Source organism: Cinclus cinclus, chromosome 3 (assembly GCF_963662255.1).
Source record: "Cinclus cinclus chromosome 3, bCinCin1.1, whole genome shotgun sequence".
Lineage (NCBI taxonomy): Eukaryota > Metazoa > Chordata > Aves > Passeriformes > Cinclidae > Cinclus > Cinclus cinclus.
Genome location: NC_085048.1, coordinates 59,899,746 through 59,917,584, shown reverse-complemented (window position 1 = coordinate 59,917,584; position 17,839 = coordinate 59,899,746). Strand labels below are relative to the sequence as shown.

Here is a 17,839-nt window from a genome sequence, read left to right as displayed (position 1 = left end):
AAAACAACTTAAAGCTTGCAGTGCTTTGTTAGATCACTTATTAAATTTTTAAAAGGTTTCTGTACCATTAACTCCCTAGATAATTTTATCTTCTCCTTTCATTCATTACACATTTCTCCTTTTAGTTATGGAAGGACACATGAATACTCCCTACACAGTTAAACATAACACCAAAACAAAGGAATCCTATGTGAAATAAACAGCTGTAAAAATGAGGAAGTTTATCTTCAAATTAATGATATACTCCTTACGAGAGGTTTTGGACCTCAGAATGGTAAAAAACTTTCAGAGGTATGACAAAATAAAGGATGACATTTTTGCCTCGAGAATTCAACACACTTTTCAAGTTTTACACTAAGCAAATTTTGAGTTAAAGTATATTTATCACTTCCAGTGAAAAGGAGATACTGAAAAATACTTAATAATTTCCTGCTGTATAAAACATACTTGTTTGTCTCCTCCCTCCTGTATGTTCCTTTTTCAAGATAGAGATGCTATATGTGTAAACCATAACAGACATACTATGTATATAATGAGCTCATCTTCAAACCACAACAAATATAGTCAAAAAGATTTCATCTGATCTTTTGAATCAAGCATGACCTTTCCTTCTTTCCTACTGAGGTATTAAAAAAATGATGCAGACATGTCTGACTTGAGAAAAACCTCCTCATTACTATTTAGCAATACATATGCAGAAATATACTACAAACTTACATCTTCATTTGTTGTTTGATTGGAGCTGATCAAATACGTATGAAAACCTGAGAGGCCAACAATGGACCATACTGAGAAAAAACACACCACAGCTTCCAGCACAGTAATTAAAAGTCAAGGAAATACATGCAAATAGGAAAAAAATCCGATAATGAGTAGTTAAAATCACAAGATTCAGGGTAGTCCACATGTCTTTTGAGATCTCTGGAATATTTCAAAGGGGTCACCAAAAAATAAACTCTAGGCATCTGCCTAGCCCAGACACAGCACCACCCCAGCTAAACTCTGTGAGGAGTGTGTGTCCAGCCAGTGGTCTGTTGGTATGAGGTGCAATGCATAGGGCTGCACACCCAGGATACACAGATGAGAGCCTGGGTGCTCACACATGTGACTTACAGGAACAGCACAGGGACATATCCAGCAGGAGCACACTCACCTCCAAGGGAGCAGCAAAGGTGTGCACATGCACTGATTGGCATACTCAGAAAAACAGTCAGCACTCAACACTGCATACTTACTACAGTTTTTATAATTCCTTTAACTCTAAAGGAGTCATCATCGCAAAAGTAAGACAATAAAGTTGATTCTAAACTTTACAGAATCAAACAAAGAAGAACTTTCCAAACTTTCTGTAGAAGGCTTCCTTCTATAGGTTTTATTTATTTATTAATACAAAATAGCTATGAACTCAGAATACATCTGCTTTGAGAATGGTATTTTATATAATACTTCAATATTTTGGTTATTATTACTATTACTAATTATTATTTTTAGGGAACACAAATCAACAGAAGAGAATGCTTTGGTTTCCAGAAAAATACACAAAATTCATGACTAGGAACAAAATGATGAGAAAAGAATAGGATAAAAATAATCTGTACATTAGCAATATCAACCTTTAGTGAAGTCAGTTTCCAAGACAACGCAAACTCAAAATTTTCCAGAACAAGGACACAGACTTAGAACACAGGAAAAACACCCTTATCACTGAACCTATCAATAGAAGAAAATTATGACAGTTCCTCACCCTTACACAGAGACACTGGAAATGGCATGGATGGACATAAATACTTGCAATAAAAAAATCCTAACATTAAAGTGAAGAGTTTTGTATTGCAGGGCTGCTCAACCCTAATGAACTGGGGGATACCTGAAGTATCTGTATAATCTTCCCTAGAACCTATTTCAATCAGAGTGGTTTAAAGCCAGAAAAGAGCCATTTACATTCTGAGCAGATCTGCTCCAAAAGCAGCAGGGTGACCAAAGTGCACAGCTGAGCAGCATGGTCACTACGCTCTGCCTCTCATTTCCTCCTCAGGCTGGGTGAAGTCAAACCAACACAAGACAGGAACTCTGACTGTCTGCAACAGCCACAGTTAAAGCAAGGAGTACAAGGGGTAATGGGCAAGGAAACAGACTGTTTGCAGAGGGTTCCAAAACATGCAAAAGAAGGAAACAGCCCAAAACATCACGTGCAATACAAACTGGGCTTTGATAAAGCAGAAATAGCAAGGAAGGCTGTAGATGAGCACCGTTGGGTAGAATCTGCACACCAGGAAGAAGATTCACCAGCTCAGAAAAGAACCACCTTAGAGGGAAAAGGGCTCCCTGCAACCTGAATATATCACTAACAGGATGTTTCTCATCACAATTAACACTCAAAAGGGTACTGAAAAGTGAATTTCTCTCTCCACGTTGCAATTTCTACTGGGGGGGGGGGGGGGGGCGGGGGTGGAAAGAGGGAATTTCTTTCAGTTCAAGACTCCTTTCAGTTCCCCACAGGAAGGGACATTTTTCAGTTCCCTACACAATGATCCAAAAACAACTCAAGGGATAGTTTATGTCAAGTTAACCAGAATTCACTAATTCAACCTAAGACCATTAACTATAAAACACACACAAAAAACCAATATATTCTCAAAAAAGTATAACCTCCTAGCATATTATGGTATAGCATCTTACCAGCATCATACAGTGTAATTTTCCCTTAGCATCTCATGCAGACAGGGTTGTTAGCAAGACTGAAATTCCCATGTTCTCTGTGCCTGAATTAACTGGCTCCAAAGCAGCATTCCCAATACAATTTGGACAATTTATTTTTTTTGCTGTAATTAACTGTAACCAAACTTTTAAACTGTCTGTGTCCAGTGTATCACTATCAAGCCAGGCATTTCTGCAAGATGTGCTACTAAGCCTTCTAAAGCAGCACATCTCTGAACACAATTATCAGGCCATTGTTCCTGTACAAAAATCCTCAAATGCATAAGCAATTACCTTTTGATTTAAAGACAACTGAAAGATATTCTCTATTTGAAAACAGTTTGAAAGAATTATCTTTTGTAAGAATTGACTGTAACAGTTTTAATTGGAAGCTACTGTTGTGTTATTTAGAAGTGTGCTTTGTAAAATTATTTGTGAAAAAAAATCTGAACATGGCTTTGCTTAAGAAGGGAGTTTAGAGCTAGTGATTCTACATGATGAAGACAAGCACACAAAAAATATATCTGCAGAATCTGACACTTGGGAAAATGACCTGCAAAGAGTCTGTACACAACTATGAATGACAGTTTTTTTCTCCTACCTTTGTGTGGAAAAGCAAACTGTGTGAAGCACAATGGACAAATGGGAAAGAATTCTTTTTATAGTGTCTTTGTGAGAGGTGAAAACTCTTTATTCAGACAGGAAGCATTCAAAACATACAAATAAGCAATGAGCGTAGAGAAACTAACCAGAACTTTCATCAGTTTCCCATTTTTTTCATTATGTTAGCTCTTTTCTGACTCCATTCTCACTGAGTAGAAAATACACAGGCAGCTCCCATGAAGTGATGAAAAATGCATGGAGCATTTACAGAATAGAACCACATAATGGCTTGGGCTGGAAAGGATCTTAAAGAACTTTGCACTAGGCCAGGTTGCTCAAAGCACCATCCAGCCTGGCTGTGAACACTTCCAGAGATGGAAATTTCAGTGTAACCCCTTCATGTGTCTTACCTTCAAAATCTCAGGGTAACCTGCTCACCCTCATCGCAGAAACTTTGTTATGGCCAATCTATAGCCACTCTCTTTCAGCTTAAAACCTTGTTCTGTCACTACAGGCTCTGCTAAGAAATCTCTGTTTTTCTTACGAGACTTCTTTATATACTGACAGACCACAATGGGATGTCCCCAGTGTCTTGTTCTTTTCCAAGCTGAACAACAGGAGTCCCTATGTATGCAATTTACATCCTGCTACGTAACTTAACACAAGTTGTTAGTTGAAAATGACTTCTCTAAAAACATAAGGAACAGTTTCAGAAATTGAGCTCTTCAAGGAAAGCATGTTGTATCTGTTGCTCCAAAATCTACTTTTCTATCCCAGAAAGAATCAGCCATTTTGGATACCTTCAGTTGTAAAAGCAGAACAATTCTTGAGTATTTTTAGTGAAACCACAGCATGTATTAGTGCAAAATGTGTTTATGAATTCCATCACAAAACATGAAGCATATTTCATGGACATGGAAACTACAGATCTTTGTCAAGAGTACTGCTCTGCAAAACATGAAGAATAAAATTCACTCCAGAACATAGTCTCTTTACTACCTCCAACATGTGCCAAGAAATCCTATTGTGCAGAAGTGATGAAATCATTAACTGATAAAGTCTAAAAGGACACAATCAACAATAGCAAGAAAACAAGCAAAACCATCTCAGATGTTATTTTGCAACAAAATCTACAATGTTTCAGTGAAAGGATATCTTGCAGGACTGTCCTTCAGAGCATTGAGGAACCCTGTTTGTTGAGAACCTGTAGAAATAGAACCCAAAATTACCAGCCAAGTAAGAAACGGGACTATGGGCTGTTTTTACTATAGTTAAAGCAATTAACATTTGAAGATAACAAAATGATCATAGAATAGATTTGAATGATATGCATCTGAGAATATGTTGCTCAGCAGCAACATCAAAAAGCCCTTGAGCAACTTATCAGGTTTAGCATCTGCAGGATATTTTCTCAAGTCATACCAAACTGATGCACAAATACTTCCCATGAACAAGATTCATGATTACCCCTGCTCTTTCCAGACCTAATATGGAAGGAAAAAATTATAACCTTCTGTTTCATTTTGAAATACTATTTTTCAAAGTAACTTTTTGACTTGGAAACTTTATTCTATAAACTCAGATTCTCAATTTTCCACCTTTTGTTTTGGAAGCAAATCTCTCATTTATAATTCTCCTCCTACTGCACCTACACAGAGGATTTTTTGAATAGGTTACTGCTGCCTCCAGGCAAACAAAAGACAATCTAGTAGCTGAAAAGAGCTCAAAAGAAGCATGAGCCCATCAACTAGAAATGCTGAAGCATGCAAAGTAAAAAAGCGCTTGGGTTCCATAACCATGAGATATTAATCAAAAAGGGTGATTTGACAATTTGCTGATTGCAACAAGTGAATTTGTTGTAGCTGACTTAATCTGACATAGCTACAGGCACACAGTTTGAACTTTCCTGTATAACATAAATTATTTAAATGTTGAACGTTTTCCCCACAGCAAAAATTTTCCACTTAGCTAAATTCATCTGAAGACCTGTATGGAGAGAAGAATCTTGTCTTGCTAAGAAGAAATAAATAAATGTGGAATTCTCTAGACCCATCTGGTTAATTTTACTGTTTAGAGTTCCAAGTGGAAAGTTACTTACCTTGTATTTCTGAGCCTTTTTAGACTTATAATTGGTTCTTAGTCTCAAGTAGAAGACTACTGGAAGTTTCCCTGTGTTCTTACTATTTTTAGCATCCTTAATGGCATTGGCAGCAGGTAGGTGTGATTTCTATACCCTACTGCTGGTCACACTCCTCCAAGCAGTGCCCAAAACATCAGAAGGGAAAGGTTGCTCATTGCAGCAAACAGTTGAAATACTGATGCCTCAGAGACAAGTAACTGTAAACACAGATGATACTGCTACTGGAAATGTGTTCCATTTGGGGAGAAGGAAAATAATCTTGCAAGACAGTACCTTTAGTATAACTTATTTACAAATTAGTTTTATTATTCTCAATAATGTTATGCACACATATTCTTAAACCTAGAAAGAACAAATTTCCAATGTATGCCTCAGAAGGCCACAGAAAACAAAAAGATATATCGTACATCTCACCACCACTTAGGCCCACCAAAATTTATAAAATGCCACCTTGCAAGATGTATTATAAAAATATGCAAGCTTAAAAAAATTTTGTCTAAATCAAGAGGCATTAAAATAAAATAATTTTGCCATGACTTATGTATGACTTTGAAATATTGCAGGAAGGTCAAAGTCTGAGGTCTAAAACCAAGACTTCCATCAGTCTATGCCAAAAGCAAAGGCTCAGATTAAGTAGCTGAGAATCCTGCTTAATGGTTAGCATCAGCTAAAGAACTGAAGAGCGTTAAAACAAAACTCAAATTGTGTGGTAATTATTAGAAAAGTAGAATGGAGGACTTCTAGAGGTATGGTAGGCACAAAGAGAGTGGAGTGATAAGAAAATGTTATTTGTAAAGAACTCTTTTCTGGACACTGTCAAGACTGTAGCAGACAAATTCGAAAGCTGGGCTTGAAGCTCCAGTGTATCAATTAAACATGAAGGAACTAATCACATTTCATACCTGCTCCCATTGCCTTTGAGGACTGATCAATCTTCAGAGCTTAAGGATGTTTTTTCTTATCTCATTCTAGGTAGATGAACCTCCATGGCAAGAATATTTTGCAGCTGACAAGCAATTCAGCATTTAACTTTTACTATACATAATCTATAACATCTACACAATGCTTAAGTGCTTCTCAACCACACAGGCACAATTAATTACTCTGCTCTTTGTCTAAATCAGACTCAAGAGTTAGGACACTGTAAATTTAAAATCCACTAGATAAACCTACTTACCATACAAAACATGAAATACTGATGTTATATTGATAACTCATATACTGAAAACTAAAGAAAAATCACTGAAGTCCTTGTGAAAAGAAGGTAGGGTAGTGTCAAAAATAGCTTTACGTTGTCAGACTAGGAATGTTTTCAACTAATGAACGCTAGCAAAGATTTCAGAAAATAAAAACCATGTGTCTTTCTGCTTAAATGAAAAGGTGTGTATGTATGCCCAGATAAATAACAAACACTTAAGTATTAATGGCAAGTGTTCTTTTTCTAATAATTTTCCATTTTGAAACAATATGTACATCTTATCTCTGCTTTTTTCAACTGGTATTGGAAATACTGTAGCTGGTAGCGCGAACAAGTTGTTCATTCAGATTTCCTCAAAATTCATATCCCTGTTCTAGCCTATGAACTAGATTTCTGAGCTACAGGAGAGCCTCTCAGTGCTTGCATCATAGTTTTGTGAAGAACAAGTAAGAACAGGAATTCTGCACTTTAAAATACAACTTTTCCCTGCACGTTGTAAACAATGCCAGAAATTGAGCACAATCTGACATATTTTTTCCAGTAAAATGTTCTCTGAATATTATCATGATCAAGTTATCTTTATAAATGTATCATATACTGAAATTGTTATTTCTATCAGCTTTCTGTTGCAATGCAGAATACAAAGGAATAAGCAGATTTCCAAAGTACTTAAAGAAACACTCTTTAAGGCAATATCCTGTATAATTAGTGAAAAATAACCTGCCACCATAAATGTCACCATCATCATCCATATAGGAGCCAGCAAAGTTAGTTAGAGGTATGAAAAAAACGACAGTACCCCAGAGTTTTGACCTCAAACATAACCCTGAATACAAATAAAAATCAGTCACAAACTCATTAATATTTCTGATTCACTCTGTTATGAATTGTTTTTCTCAGAATGTCTATGCAAATGAAAATAATGTGTTAAAAATAGGGTTGAGAATGGTGTAAAGCTAAACAGGAAACTACAAAAAGTACAGCTCCAATCTATTTTCTAGTAATTTACCTCTCTGTCTGGATGGCAAGTGACCCATGCTTACAGTTAACAAAGCACATGGAAGTTCTTTAGGTCAATTGTACTACCTGTATACTTAAATATACAGTATATGTGATGCTTTTTCAATGAATCATCCATAAAAGGACAAAAAAAAATTTAAAAGAAAATCAGGAGTGCATTAAGGTAAAGCCAGTGCCAGGCCAATGACTGCTATGAGCAGTACCTACTATAGATCAGAATGGGACTCATTGGAGATTGTGAAGTTTCAGAGAAAAGGCAAATAAACAAATAAACAAATAAATAAACCCTGAATGATCAAAATATTAACTTAAAAAACTCAAGCAAATGGCTACATACGTAATCTGATTTCACCAGCATACTTACGAAGGATGACGTGGGTGATAACGAATGCAAATATAAAGACTGTCAGAAAGGACAGAGATAAAATAAACATATAAAAAAATCTGTAGTTTCTTTTCCCCACACAGTTGCCTACCCAGGGACAGTGGTGATCAAACCGTTCTGAAATGAGAGGCAGAAGAAAAAATAATGGAAAACAATTAATAAAATGCTGTTTATTTGAAAAAATGCTCTCTGAACACTATATTAAAATTCATGATTTAACTGGCATTTGCAAAGTAGCCACAGAGAAGTTATTATTTAGAAAGGAACAAAAAAATAGAAAAGAAAAAAAAGGAGTATTTTAATGAAACCTTATAATTTTTAAAGAAAGCATGGCTGAGGTGAGTTCCTGTTCAACTAACAGCTTTCTTGTGACAACTTCTGCAGTCAGACCAGCAAGCATGGATTTATCCACTGTCACATGGAGCATTAGCAACTCAGTTGTATTTGATTTTTTAAAACAAGGTGGCTTTTTTCCCCTTCAGTGCATCTACTCAAAATTGGAACTTCTGAGGTTCTTTCCTTTACATCTGTCATGATCACACCTCTGACTTATGCCTACTACCATATCATCCATCCATTATGGAGCATAAAATATTTACACCTTCCCACTTCCTTTTATTGCTTTGCTCAAGATATTCTTCATTCTAGACCACCGATTTTTCCACTTGGAGTTGGCACTGTCATACAAGATCATTAAAAATAGCAAAATCATCCACATCAAACATTTTTCAAATGTTAAAATTTAAATACATCATATAAAAATGGGTAATCTGCATGATCTGTTACCCTTTTCACTATAGGATCTGTCTCCTTTTTACTAAGTGAAACCCTTTCTCTTTACCTCCCTGAGAGAACTCGTTCATGACATAGGAAAAGGCCAGGGTGGACCAGAAACAAGTGTCCCCATCATGGGGGAAATGCCTCCGTGATGGAAAGCAGCAGAGGGAATGGTTTACTCTGCCTCTCCCCAGGCAACCTGGATCCACCCTCTATGTTCCAGTATGCTGGGTAATGGAAACAAAGCTATCACCAGGAAACAAAGTTGCATTTCCTAACTTTACATTGGAGAGATTACATTGATAGAATGTTAAGGTTTTTAAAATAAATTCCAAGACCATAAGACATTAATGCTCTTTCTTTCACTCTCTGATCCTTGTCCAAATCCTGGTCTGTTTCCTCTGATTTTTATGCCTCCACTGACATACTATCAAACTATTTCTAATTCCACAGTAAAGGTGAACTATAAATCCAAAGTCCTTTAAGCCTTGTGTTAGGCAAATCTGACCAAGTAAACCAGCTTATTTTAGTTATGGATTTATGTTAAAGGCTAAATGTTTATTAGAGGTTTTTCTTGAAGGATGTATTTAGTATTATCTTAATTTAAAAAAAGTCAAAACAACATGCACAACAAATTCCTGAGTACACCAGACTTTTGGTTTGTTGTTTTTTGTTTTGGTTTTTTTTTTTTTTTTTATAGTTTTGCATTACAGCTGTCTGGACCACATGTTTCTGCCATAAATCTGTTTCAAATTCCAACAGGGCTATTCAAGGTGAAGTCACTGAACTTTCTTAGGATAAGGCTTCAGAATACTTTGAGTACTGCTAAGAATACGTAAACACTCTGGGTAGGCGATACTACCGTTTCTCAGTGCACTACAACTGTAATCCCAAAATAATTGATACTGCATTTTAAAAGTGCTTGTCTTTATATCTGTGCTACTGAACGAGCCCTCATATTCTGGTAAACACTCTACTTCATTTAAATTCATTCATACATACAACTCATAAGTAAACAACACCACAAAGAAACACAATTACAGAGCCATTTTAAAAAGCAGAATCCTAGGGTATTTTTGTATCCTACTGCTAAAAGAGTACATTACATGTCTGGGAATATGAATTCCATATACACAGATTCATTGTCTTATATTCTGACACAGTAGGAAATGAATTTTATTGACATAAAGCTGTTTCTAGCCATGAAACAACATTTAGATATATGCAGACATCTATTTGATGGATTCAGATAAATGCAGACAAACACACACACACACACAATCCCTCTATGTATAAACTCATGCTCCTATACATACACACACTCCTTTCTAAAGACTGACTTTTTTTTAACCAATTTGTCAGTCCTCTTCAATTTCCATCTTCAAACTTTCCTGGAGAACTGAAAGGCTCTGCTTTCTCAAGAAACACCTTATTAATCATTGTAAAACTAAGTAACTACCTAAGATATTTATAAAGGAGGAATGGACCAAAAAGGCTGGATACAAAAACCACTACACTACAGTACTAAACTGAAAATAAACTCCAATGAAAAAAAGGCATATTAAAAGGTTTACATGAATCTTACGATAAATAAATTTGGTCTAGTTTTTCTCAGAAAATAGAAAGGCATGTAACACGTGCCACAAAACAGTATATTAAAAGGCAAGACATGATTCTACTCAGCAGAACACAAACACATAAATGCAATTTAAAGATAGCAGCCTTACAGCTTGTGAGCTGCTCTGCTTAGTTATTAATACAGGAGAAAACTGCCAACCCTGGCAAAATGAATACACAAATGCCAAGCAGAAACTTCTAATGCTGTTGAGAAATACAAAATCTATTCAATCTGGAGCTGTTTCTTCTTTCTTAGAAAAACACGTGACCTAGTAAGTATTAATGAAGAAGTAACACAGCGTCTTAAGGTTCACAACTGAACAACCAATGATTTTGTAAAGGAAGCTCTGACATCTCCACTTGGACAATGCTGGCAGTGGAATTAAGACAACTTCACTGAGAAATAAAACACTACTGACGCTGAGAAAAACTGGAATTCCAGTCCTTATGAACTTAAAATGCAGAGCAAATAGAAATTCAATTTCTTGTTGTGAAAAACAGACTGTTAAGAGGTGACGACTGCAGTACTGGATAGTTAACATATTACTGTATTCAAACAAACATTTGTGGGAAGGTTAATGTAAAAATATTTGAGGCAAACACAGACAATTAAAACATTGGTAACGTAAACTCTTGTTAATATAAATGTATTAGAACTCCTAAGGAGGGAAGAAGAAAGCTGAAGCACTCTAGGGATAGAAACATCGTGATATATCATCCTCCTGCACTCAAGTTTAAACAAAAGCAGATTATTTGCCTTCTTGATGTTACAGCTGTATCTTGTATCTACCTAATCAAGAACTATTGATAGAACAAATGGCACAATTTCTACAATTTCAGGAGTTCTGTGAAGTCATTTGCCTGTGTATTCATGGCTCTCTATTCTTAGGCCAAGCCTGGTGCTCATTTGACCTTGCAGGGAACAGGTTGACAGAGCCAGATGAACCTAAAACTGTGGCATTCTTTTGTCTCTCTCCTCAGATCACCTCATCAGACGAACACCAAAGCTGGCCCAAGTGAAGCACATATACTGCCAGAGAAGGGATGAAATAATACCTTCAGAAGCAGCTAAGTGTTAACTCAGCCTAGCTGTGACACCAACCTTATTACAGTTAGCAGTTATCACAACTGCAGGAGAAATCCAGTTTTGATTAATTTTTCAGGATTTGAGATCAAAACCTGAAGCAAATAAAGACTGAAAAAATGAGTTAAGAGTTTATAAGGCAAAGCATATATAAAAAGAGGAGATAAATAAATGGAGACTATAAATGCTGCTGTCCAAGTCACAGAAAACCAAAGAGGTAAGAAATTTCAGGAACTGTCAATAACAGTAACAAAGACTATTATATTACTCTTTCCCAAATGATCAACATCTTTGAATTTAAATAGTAATTTCTGAAGATAGCCAGTACCCCCATAACTAAATCCAAAGGATGAGGCTTCGCAAGATAATTGAGCCAATCTAAAACATTAGTAGCAATCAAAGAGATGGTCACATGCTGCCTTTCCTGCCACTTCATCCCACTTTCTTCTTTCAGTGCGTAAGCAGATGATGAATCAGGTCAGTTCCCTGGACTGGCAGGAAAAGAAAAAAAATGAATTATTTTGCTCATTGATGAGTGAGAAAAACTGACTTACCAATGCCTGTGTGTTACCAAATGCTTTGTGAACAGGCACAAAGCAGAGTATCATGGAAATAAGAAAAAAAAAAAAAAGAAGAGGATGACATTAAAATCCCTTTGGAAGCAGCAAGCTGTCAGCACGACTCAGTGGTCTCATTAACACTCATCTGAGTGGTCTGATTAACACTCACCTAATAATCTATGTTTACTGGATAACAGAAAAACACTATACTTCATACTTTTGATATTCCTCATTTTTTACCTTCCCTGAAACATTTGTATTTAAAAATAGCATAAGAAACATTAACTGCTGGATACCACAGATAAAAACAAAACTGAGAACATTTCCCATTTTACTGAGCAACGGTCTTATATATGCAGTGTTTCCTTCAGAAGGCACACCAAAGCATGCTCCTTGCTGCTCAGAACCAAAGAGTCAAATCTCTACTTTTCCACAGCACAGCATGTAGACTCCTAAATACTTAAATGTTCTGCTTCCATTTTTTAATCACTACACTCTAGGAAACAATGCACAAAATGACCAAAATGCTTTCCTTCGCTGTTCAAAACATTTAATGAAAGCCTAATAATTTACAAGGAACGCTAAAGTATTTCTAAATTGAACATTTATAGGTCAGCTTGGCCCTTCAGTTTGCAGTATTTATGAGCTATTTCCTTTTTTCTTTGCTCAACTGAATCACTGCACACCAGTATATATTTCTAAAGCTCAGTGTGAAGGTAGGACTCAAAGACAAGAAGTCGACAGGTGCAAAAATATCTAGGTCATGTTACTAGGAGATTTCAGTGAACACTAGTTAGAATTCACTTGGTAATTTTTCCACCCTGTGCAGGCATAGCATTGTAGGACAAAGGCACAAACCTAAGGCATTCCCTGGATGTTATTATCTTTATTTACATATTCAAACATGTATCCCATGACTGGAAAGAGTCAAGAGCCTGTGTCAGTAAGAAGTCACATTACAGCTCAACCAACTGGGCAGCATTACTCAAAATTACTTTTAAATAGTAGCAGTAGTACAACACAGGACTACAATGTACATTGTCAAGGATTCACAATGAGTAATTATGTAGAGAGACTGACACATCTGCACATATTTATAATGATGACAATTAAAGCTTTTTGAAGGACTATGATGTCATGATATGATCACATCTATTCAGGTTTCTTGACTTGACATTTTGTACGACAAACGGTACTTTCAGAATTTGACTGCTCTTGAAACGTTTAAGAAAACCAATGAGATTTTTAGAAGTTCATATAAGAAATATGTTTTATTACAGAGTATTTATTTTCTTCTAAGATACAGCAATCCAATCCCTACTGCTGAAAGTGATGCACACATGCACAAAAGCAAATATAACAATTACATTAAGTCTTTCACAGTAAGTTCAAAGTACCTGACAATTTAATACAACAAAAGAATTTATATCCAATAGGCAGAGCATATTCATAAAAACTATCCTTAGTGCCGATGTTCAGTTTCACAGACTGAAATCATCACTCCTAAGAAAATTATTTATTTAATAATATTTAAACAACCACCCCCACTGATAGGATTTGCCATCAACTGGCAACAGCAATCAAATACTTGGATCAATTTAACTTACACACCTGCCTGACAGTTGTGCCCCTGACAATACCTTTGCTGTTACTTTTGTGGAATGAAATATAAATTTCTGAATAGAAATTTAAATGAGAAAAGCAATGAATAACAAAAGGTCAATTGCAAGTCACATTTATATGCACGCTGATGTTATTTTGGAACATCTGTTATGAACATTGCACAATGGATCCTTTAAATCACTGAGCTTCAGCACTTTCATACACTGATTCCAAATCAAAACACCCCATGAAAACCAAACAGAAAGAAAGCATCTTCTGGCCTCATGTTAACATTTGGGAAATACTCACCAAAAGTTTACTACAAATTACATTCTGGACATTAATCTCTACAAGATGATGCAAACTGAAACAGTAATGTAACACCAGGAAGGATGGGCCTCTGTTAATGAATTAAGTTAATAATGTGCATGAGTATCTCCACCAAAAAGTCAATCAAAAAAACAAACACAAGGCCTACTTAACATGTATTTCACTTTCATGACTGTTTAAACTGTTCCAGACAGCTAAGCTATGTGGGTGGGGTTTTAAGAAAGTAAGTTGCAATGACAACTTTTTGCATACTAATCAACTTCAGTACTTGCAGACTACTGCTATTCACAAAAAGAAAATAAACATGCTTGATTTTCAAAATAAAAATAGCAATTGATTTATTAGGAAAACATCCAGCCATTGCCCTAGGATAGCTCACAGTAATTAAACTGTATTGCCACACAGACCACTTCACAGCACCCTCCAATAATAAATGTTGATTAATTAACAAGCTCCTTTGACTGCATGCACATTAATGGTGACATTTTCAAAGGCGGCAGCAGCAGCAGTTTAGAATGGCTGCTCTCTGAGAGGTACAAAGAGTGCACAGTGAAGGACCTCACTGCTTAGCAATCTCTCTTTACATACCCATTCAAGTACATAAACCCTCGCATCCCCAGATGAGTGCCTGACACACACCCAGCTGTGCAGCAAGAGATTTTAAAACCCCAGATTTGCCCCAAGAGGATGCATAGTATCCTTACCAAGTAACATCTTCCACAAAGTAAATTATGGATTAATTTCTCTCTTTTCTATAGGAAAGCACGTATTTTTACTCACTTCCATTGCTGTCTTTTGCCAGAATTTGAGTTTTTTAACCATTCTGCAAGTTGTTACTGCACTGAATGTAATATGTGTTTATTTTCTCAGGTTCCAAATTTTTTTAACTGGTAATTTCTCTCTTTAATTTTTACTCTGACACCTTGAGGTTTACAACATCATTTACATAGCCAAATGTTCTGATCATCTCTGCATTTTTTTCACAGACCAACGCATAAGCCACAACATCTCTTAAGTAACCTATAATACAATTTTCTTTTTTAAAGAGACTGACATATTTCACAGTCCACTGTCTTAGGATTTAGAAACCCTGACATGCATGCCATGCTCCCTGAATTTCCAAAGTACATCTAATTATACAAATGGCACAATCATAAATAATATATCACTTCTGTGAGTGCTGGTGTGTACTGCATTTGGCAGCTTCTTTTTCTACCTTTTTTAGGGCACTCAAACAAAAAGAGTCCAAGCCATTTCTCACTCTGGGGAAAAATACATAACAAAAGAAAGAAAGAAGAAAAGAATGGTCATAGCAGCCAAATTTCTGCTTTTAACTGTTCAGCAAAAGAGTCATTTCAAGACAACCGGAGCTAAGGTTTAACAGGTTCAAAATGAAGTGAAAATTGTACTCTATTCACTGCAGGAAACGTAAGGAAAGAAATAAGTAAAGGCCAAGAAAAGGAAGTAAAGGCAAGAAAGGAAATAATAAGGTAATTAAGAAAGAATGCTACAGAATAGAATTAAAATCAAGCAAACCAATGTCCTGACATACATATTGATTATAAAGGACTGTAATGTCCTTTAGAAAATTATTCCCAGAAACACTGTCTGTGTTAGAAAAGTCAAACTGCTAAAATGCCATCTCTCAGCCTGCTTTTGAAGTAATTGGTGCTCTTCAGGCTAGAAGATGGTGGTATATGGAATAACTACAGGGAAAAGCTTGTCCCCAGAACAAACTGGTAATTCTCACTCTGTCTTACATTGTGTTGTGTGTGCTTTGGAAATTAATTCCCCATATTGTTCAGATATAGCCACCTGCTTCTTGTTCAGTTTTCATTACAGAAATCAAATTAAACAAAATAAAAATTATTTATTAAAACCAAACAAAAGAAAGGGATACTACACAGTTGTCTAGGAACACAGCAGTCAATGCTGCAATGATCAAAAATCAATTAAAAAGCTGCCATTAGGTTATTTCAGAAGCAAGTCCAACCACTGCCTTCTTTCTATTATTACACAGTGCCATCAAAACCTCTTGTCAAAACACAGCAATAACTAGCTTGAGCTCAGAATTTATGTCTGGTCACTTTTATTCAGAAGTTTTTATCTCTTGTTTTTAGATGCATGTTATGTTTAACTCATTTGCAATTCTTAAGCAGCATAATGGTACACAAAACGCTTGAGGGGCTAACTTTCAACTGACATTCATAGAGGCTGTAAAGAAAGCAAATCAGGAATACACCCAAGGTATTTGCTTCAGGGAACACTTATTCAATCAAATTCTTCAAGGTATTACATAAATGGAACAAACCGCATTTGTATGAATATAGAGATTTTTCTGGACACTACTAGGAAAATACTGTAGAGCTAAAGGAGGCTGAAGTATTACCATAGCTAGAACTCATATTAGCTCTTTTCTTATTTTTTCTTTTTTTAAGCTATTTGTTGTTATTTTTATCTACAAATACCACATAGACATTTATAAAAATAATGATGAAACAAAAATGAAACAATGTCAAGTAACAGATACGTTTACTAAACAATTAGAAAAAAAGATTAAGTTTTTACATGTACTTACGTATTTTAAATGCTGCAATAGACTCCTTACAGAATAAAAAACATTAACAAAAAACTCAGAATGAAAGAACCTCTCTTTCACACTGCATTCATTTGCCAAGTATCATAAGACACCTTTAGGTAAAAGTAGAATACTGTTTTTTTCTGAGCAGTGACTGCTGGTTTGAGGACAGACTCTAGTCCTACACCACAGAGTCTCTGTAGCTAATTTGTAACTGCAGCAAAATCTTTGGAAACTATGTGGTAAAAAGGAATGCATGGCCATACTGGTAGTGAGCTGCTTAAATATGATGTTATATTTAAAGAGTGTAAGTTACTTCAATATCCAAATGCATGTGAAGTAGGACTACATGCGCATAGGTTTAGTTAAATCAGTAAGGAACTAACAAATAAGGACACAAGAACTCATAGCTATTAAAAGATGTATTCAGGAACTAAATAAAAGCATCATCATACAGACAATAGCAACTTAAGAGTGGTGGGAAACTGCATAACACACTCTGATTAAGTGTATACTCTCAGACTGTTAGATTTCCACAGCTACATGAGCCATCCAATTTTCTTGACACTTATTTTTAATAGAAAATTAGTTGCAGGTACTTGCAGATTTCACTTTTTGCATTCAGTACACCTGAATACTTATATGACAAACACCTGTATCTAATCGGGAAACAAGGCTACTATAAGGTGTACCCTGAAAAAGTCAATTTATTGTAATTCCCATTATAAACACTGAGGAGAAAAAACACAGCAAATTCATTCAATTACTTTAAAGCAAGTAACTCCAACTTAGAAAATGTGCAAGAGGGAATTACAGTGATCATACCTGTCTTACAAGCAGAAAAGACATCTCACTTGTATAAGTCATTTCTCACTCTTTTCTGATAAATATTCATAATAATTCATATCTGTTTTTTCATCCCAGACATGATCAGAAGACTTTATAAGTTGTTTCCCTGCCATCACTAATTTTATGTCTTACAGAATAGGTTTTCCAGATGTGGTATCAAAAGGACACAGATGACAGAATAACCTATCAGAAAATCCTTTATACTAGTGTACTAAAGAACCAAAACATTATTTTTAAATAAGCTTCATGTTGTACAGGGGAAGTTGCTATTATTTTTGCTCTCTTGGTAAAGACAACAGCTTTTCAACTTTTGCATATTGCACAGTCAACAACTGTACTTATTATCCAGCTAGTTTAGCAATATCACAACACTGTAATGTTTAGGTTAGGCATTTACTA

At 35.6% G+C, this 17,839-nt stretch overlaps 1 protein-coding gene across 3 annotated transcripts in view; it reads right to left on the bottom strand.

The window, feature by feature from the left end:
- Nucleotides 1-17,839, bottom strand: part of ZDHHC14 (zinc finger DHHC-type palmitoyltransferase 14) — a 91,952-nt gene that overhangs the window by 12,865 nt on the left and 61,248 nt on the right. For all 3 annotated transcript variants that reach the window (XM_062488875.1, XM_062488874.1, XM_062488876.1), the window contains exons 4-6: nt 8,023-8,160; nt 4,456-4,504; nt 718-820 (exon numbers count right to left, since the gene is read on the bottom strand). In XM_062488875.1, the coding sequence (XP_062344859.1) occupies nt 718-820; nt 4,456-4,504; nt 8,023-8,160 (290 nt within the window). The remainder of the gene's footprint in view (nt 1-717; nt 821-4,455; nt 4,505-8,022; nt 8,161-17,839) is intronic.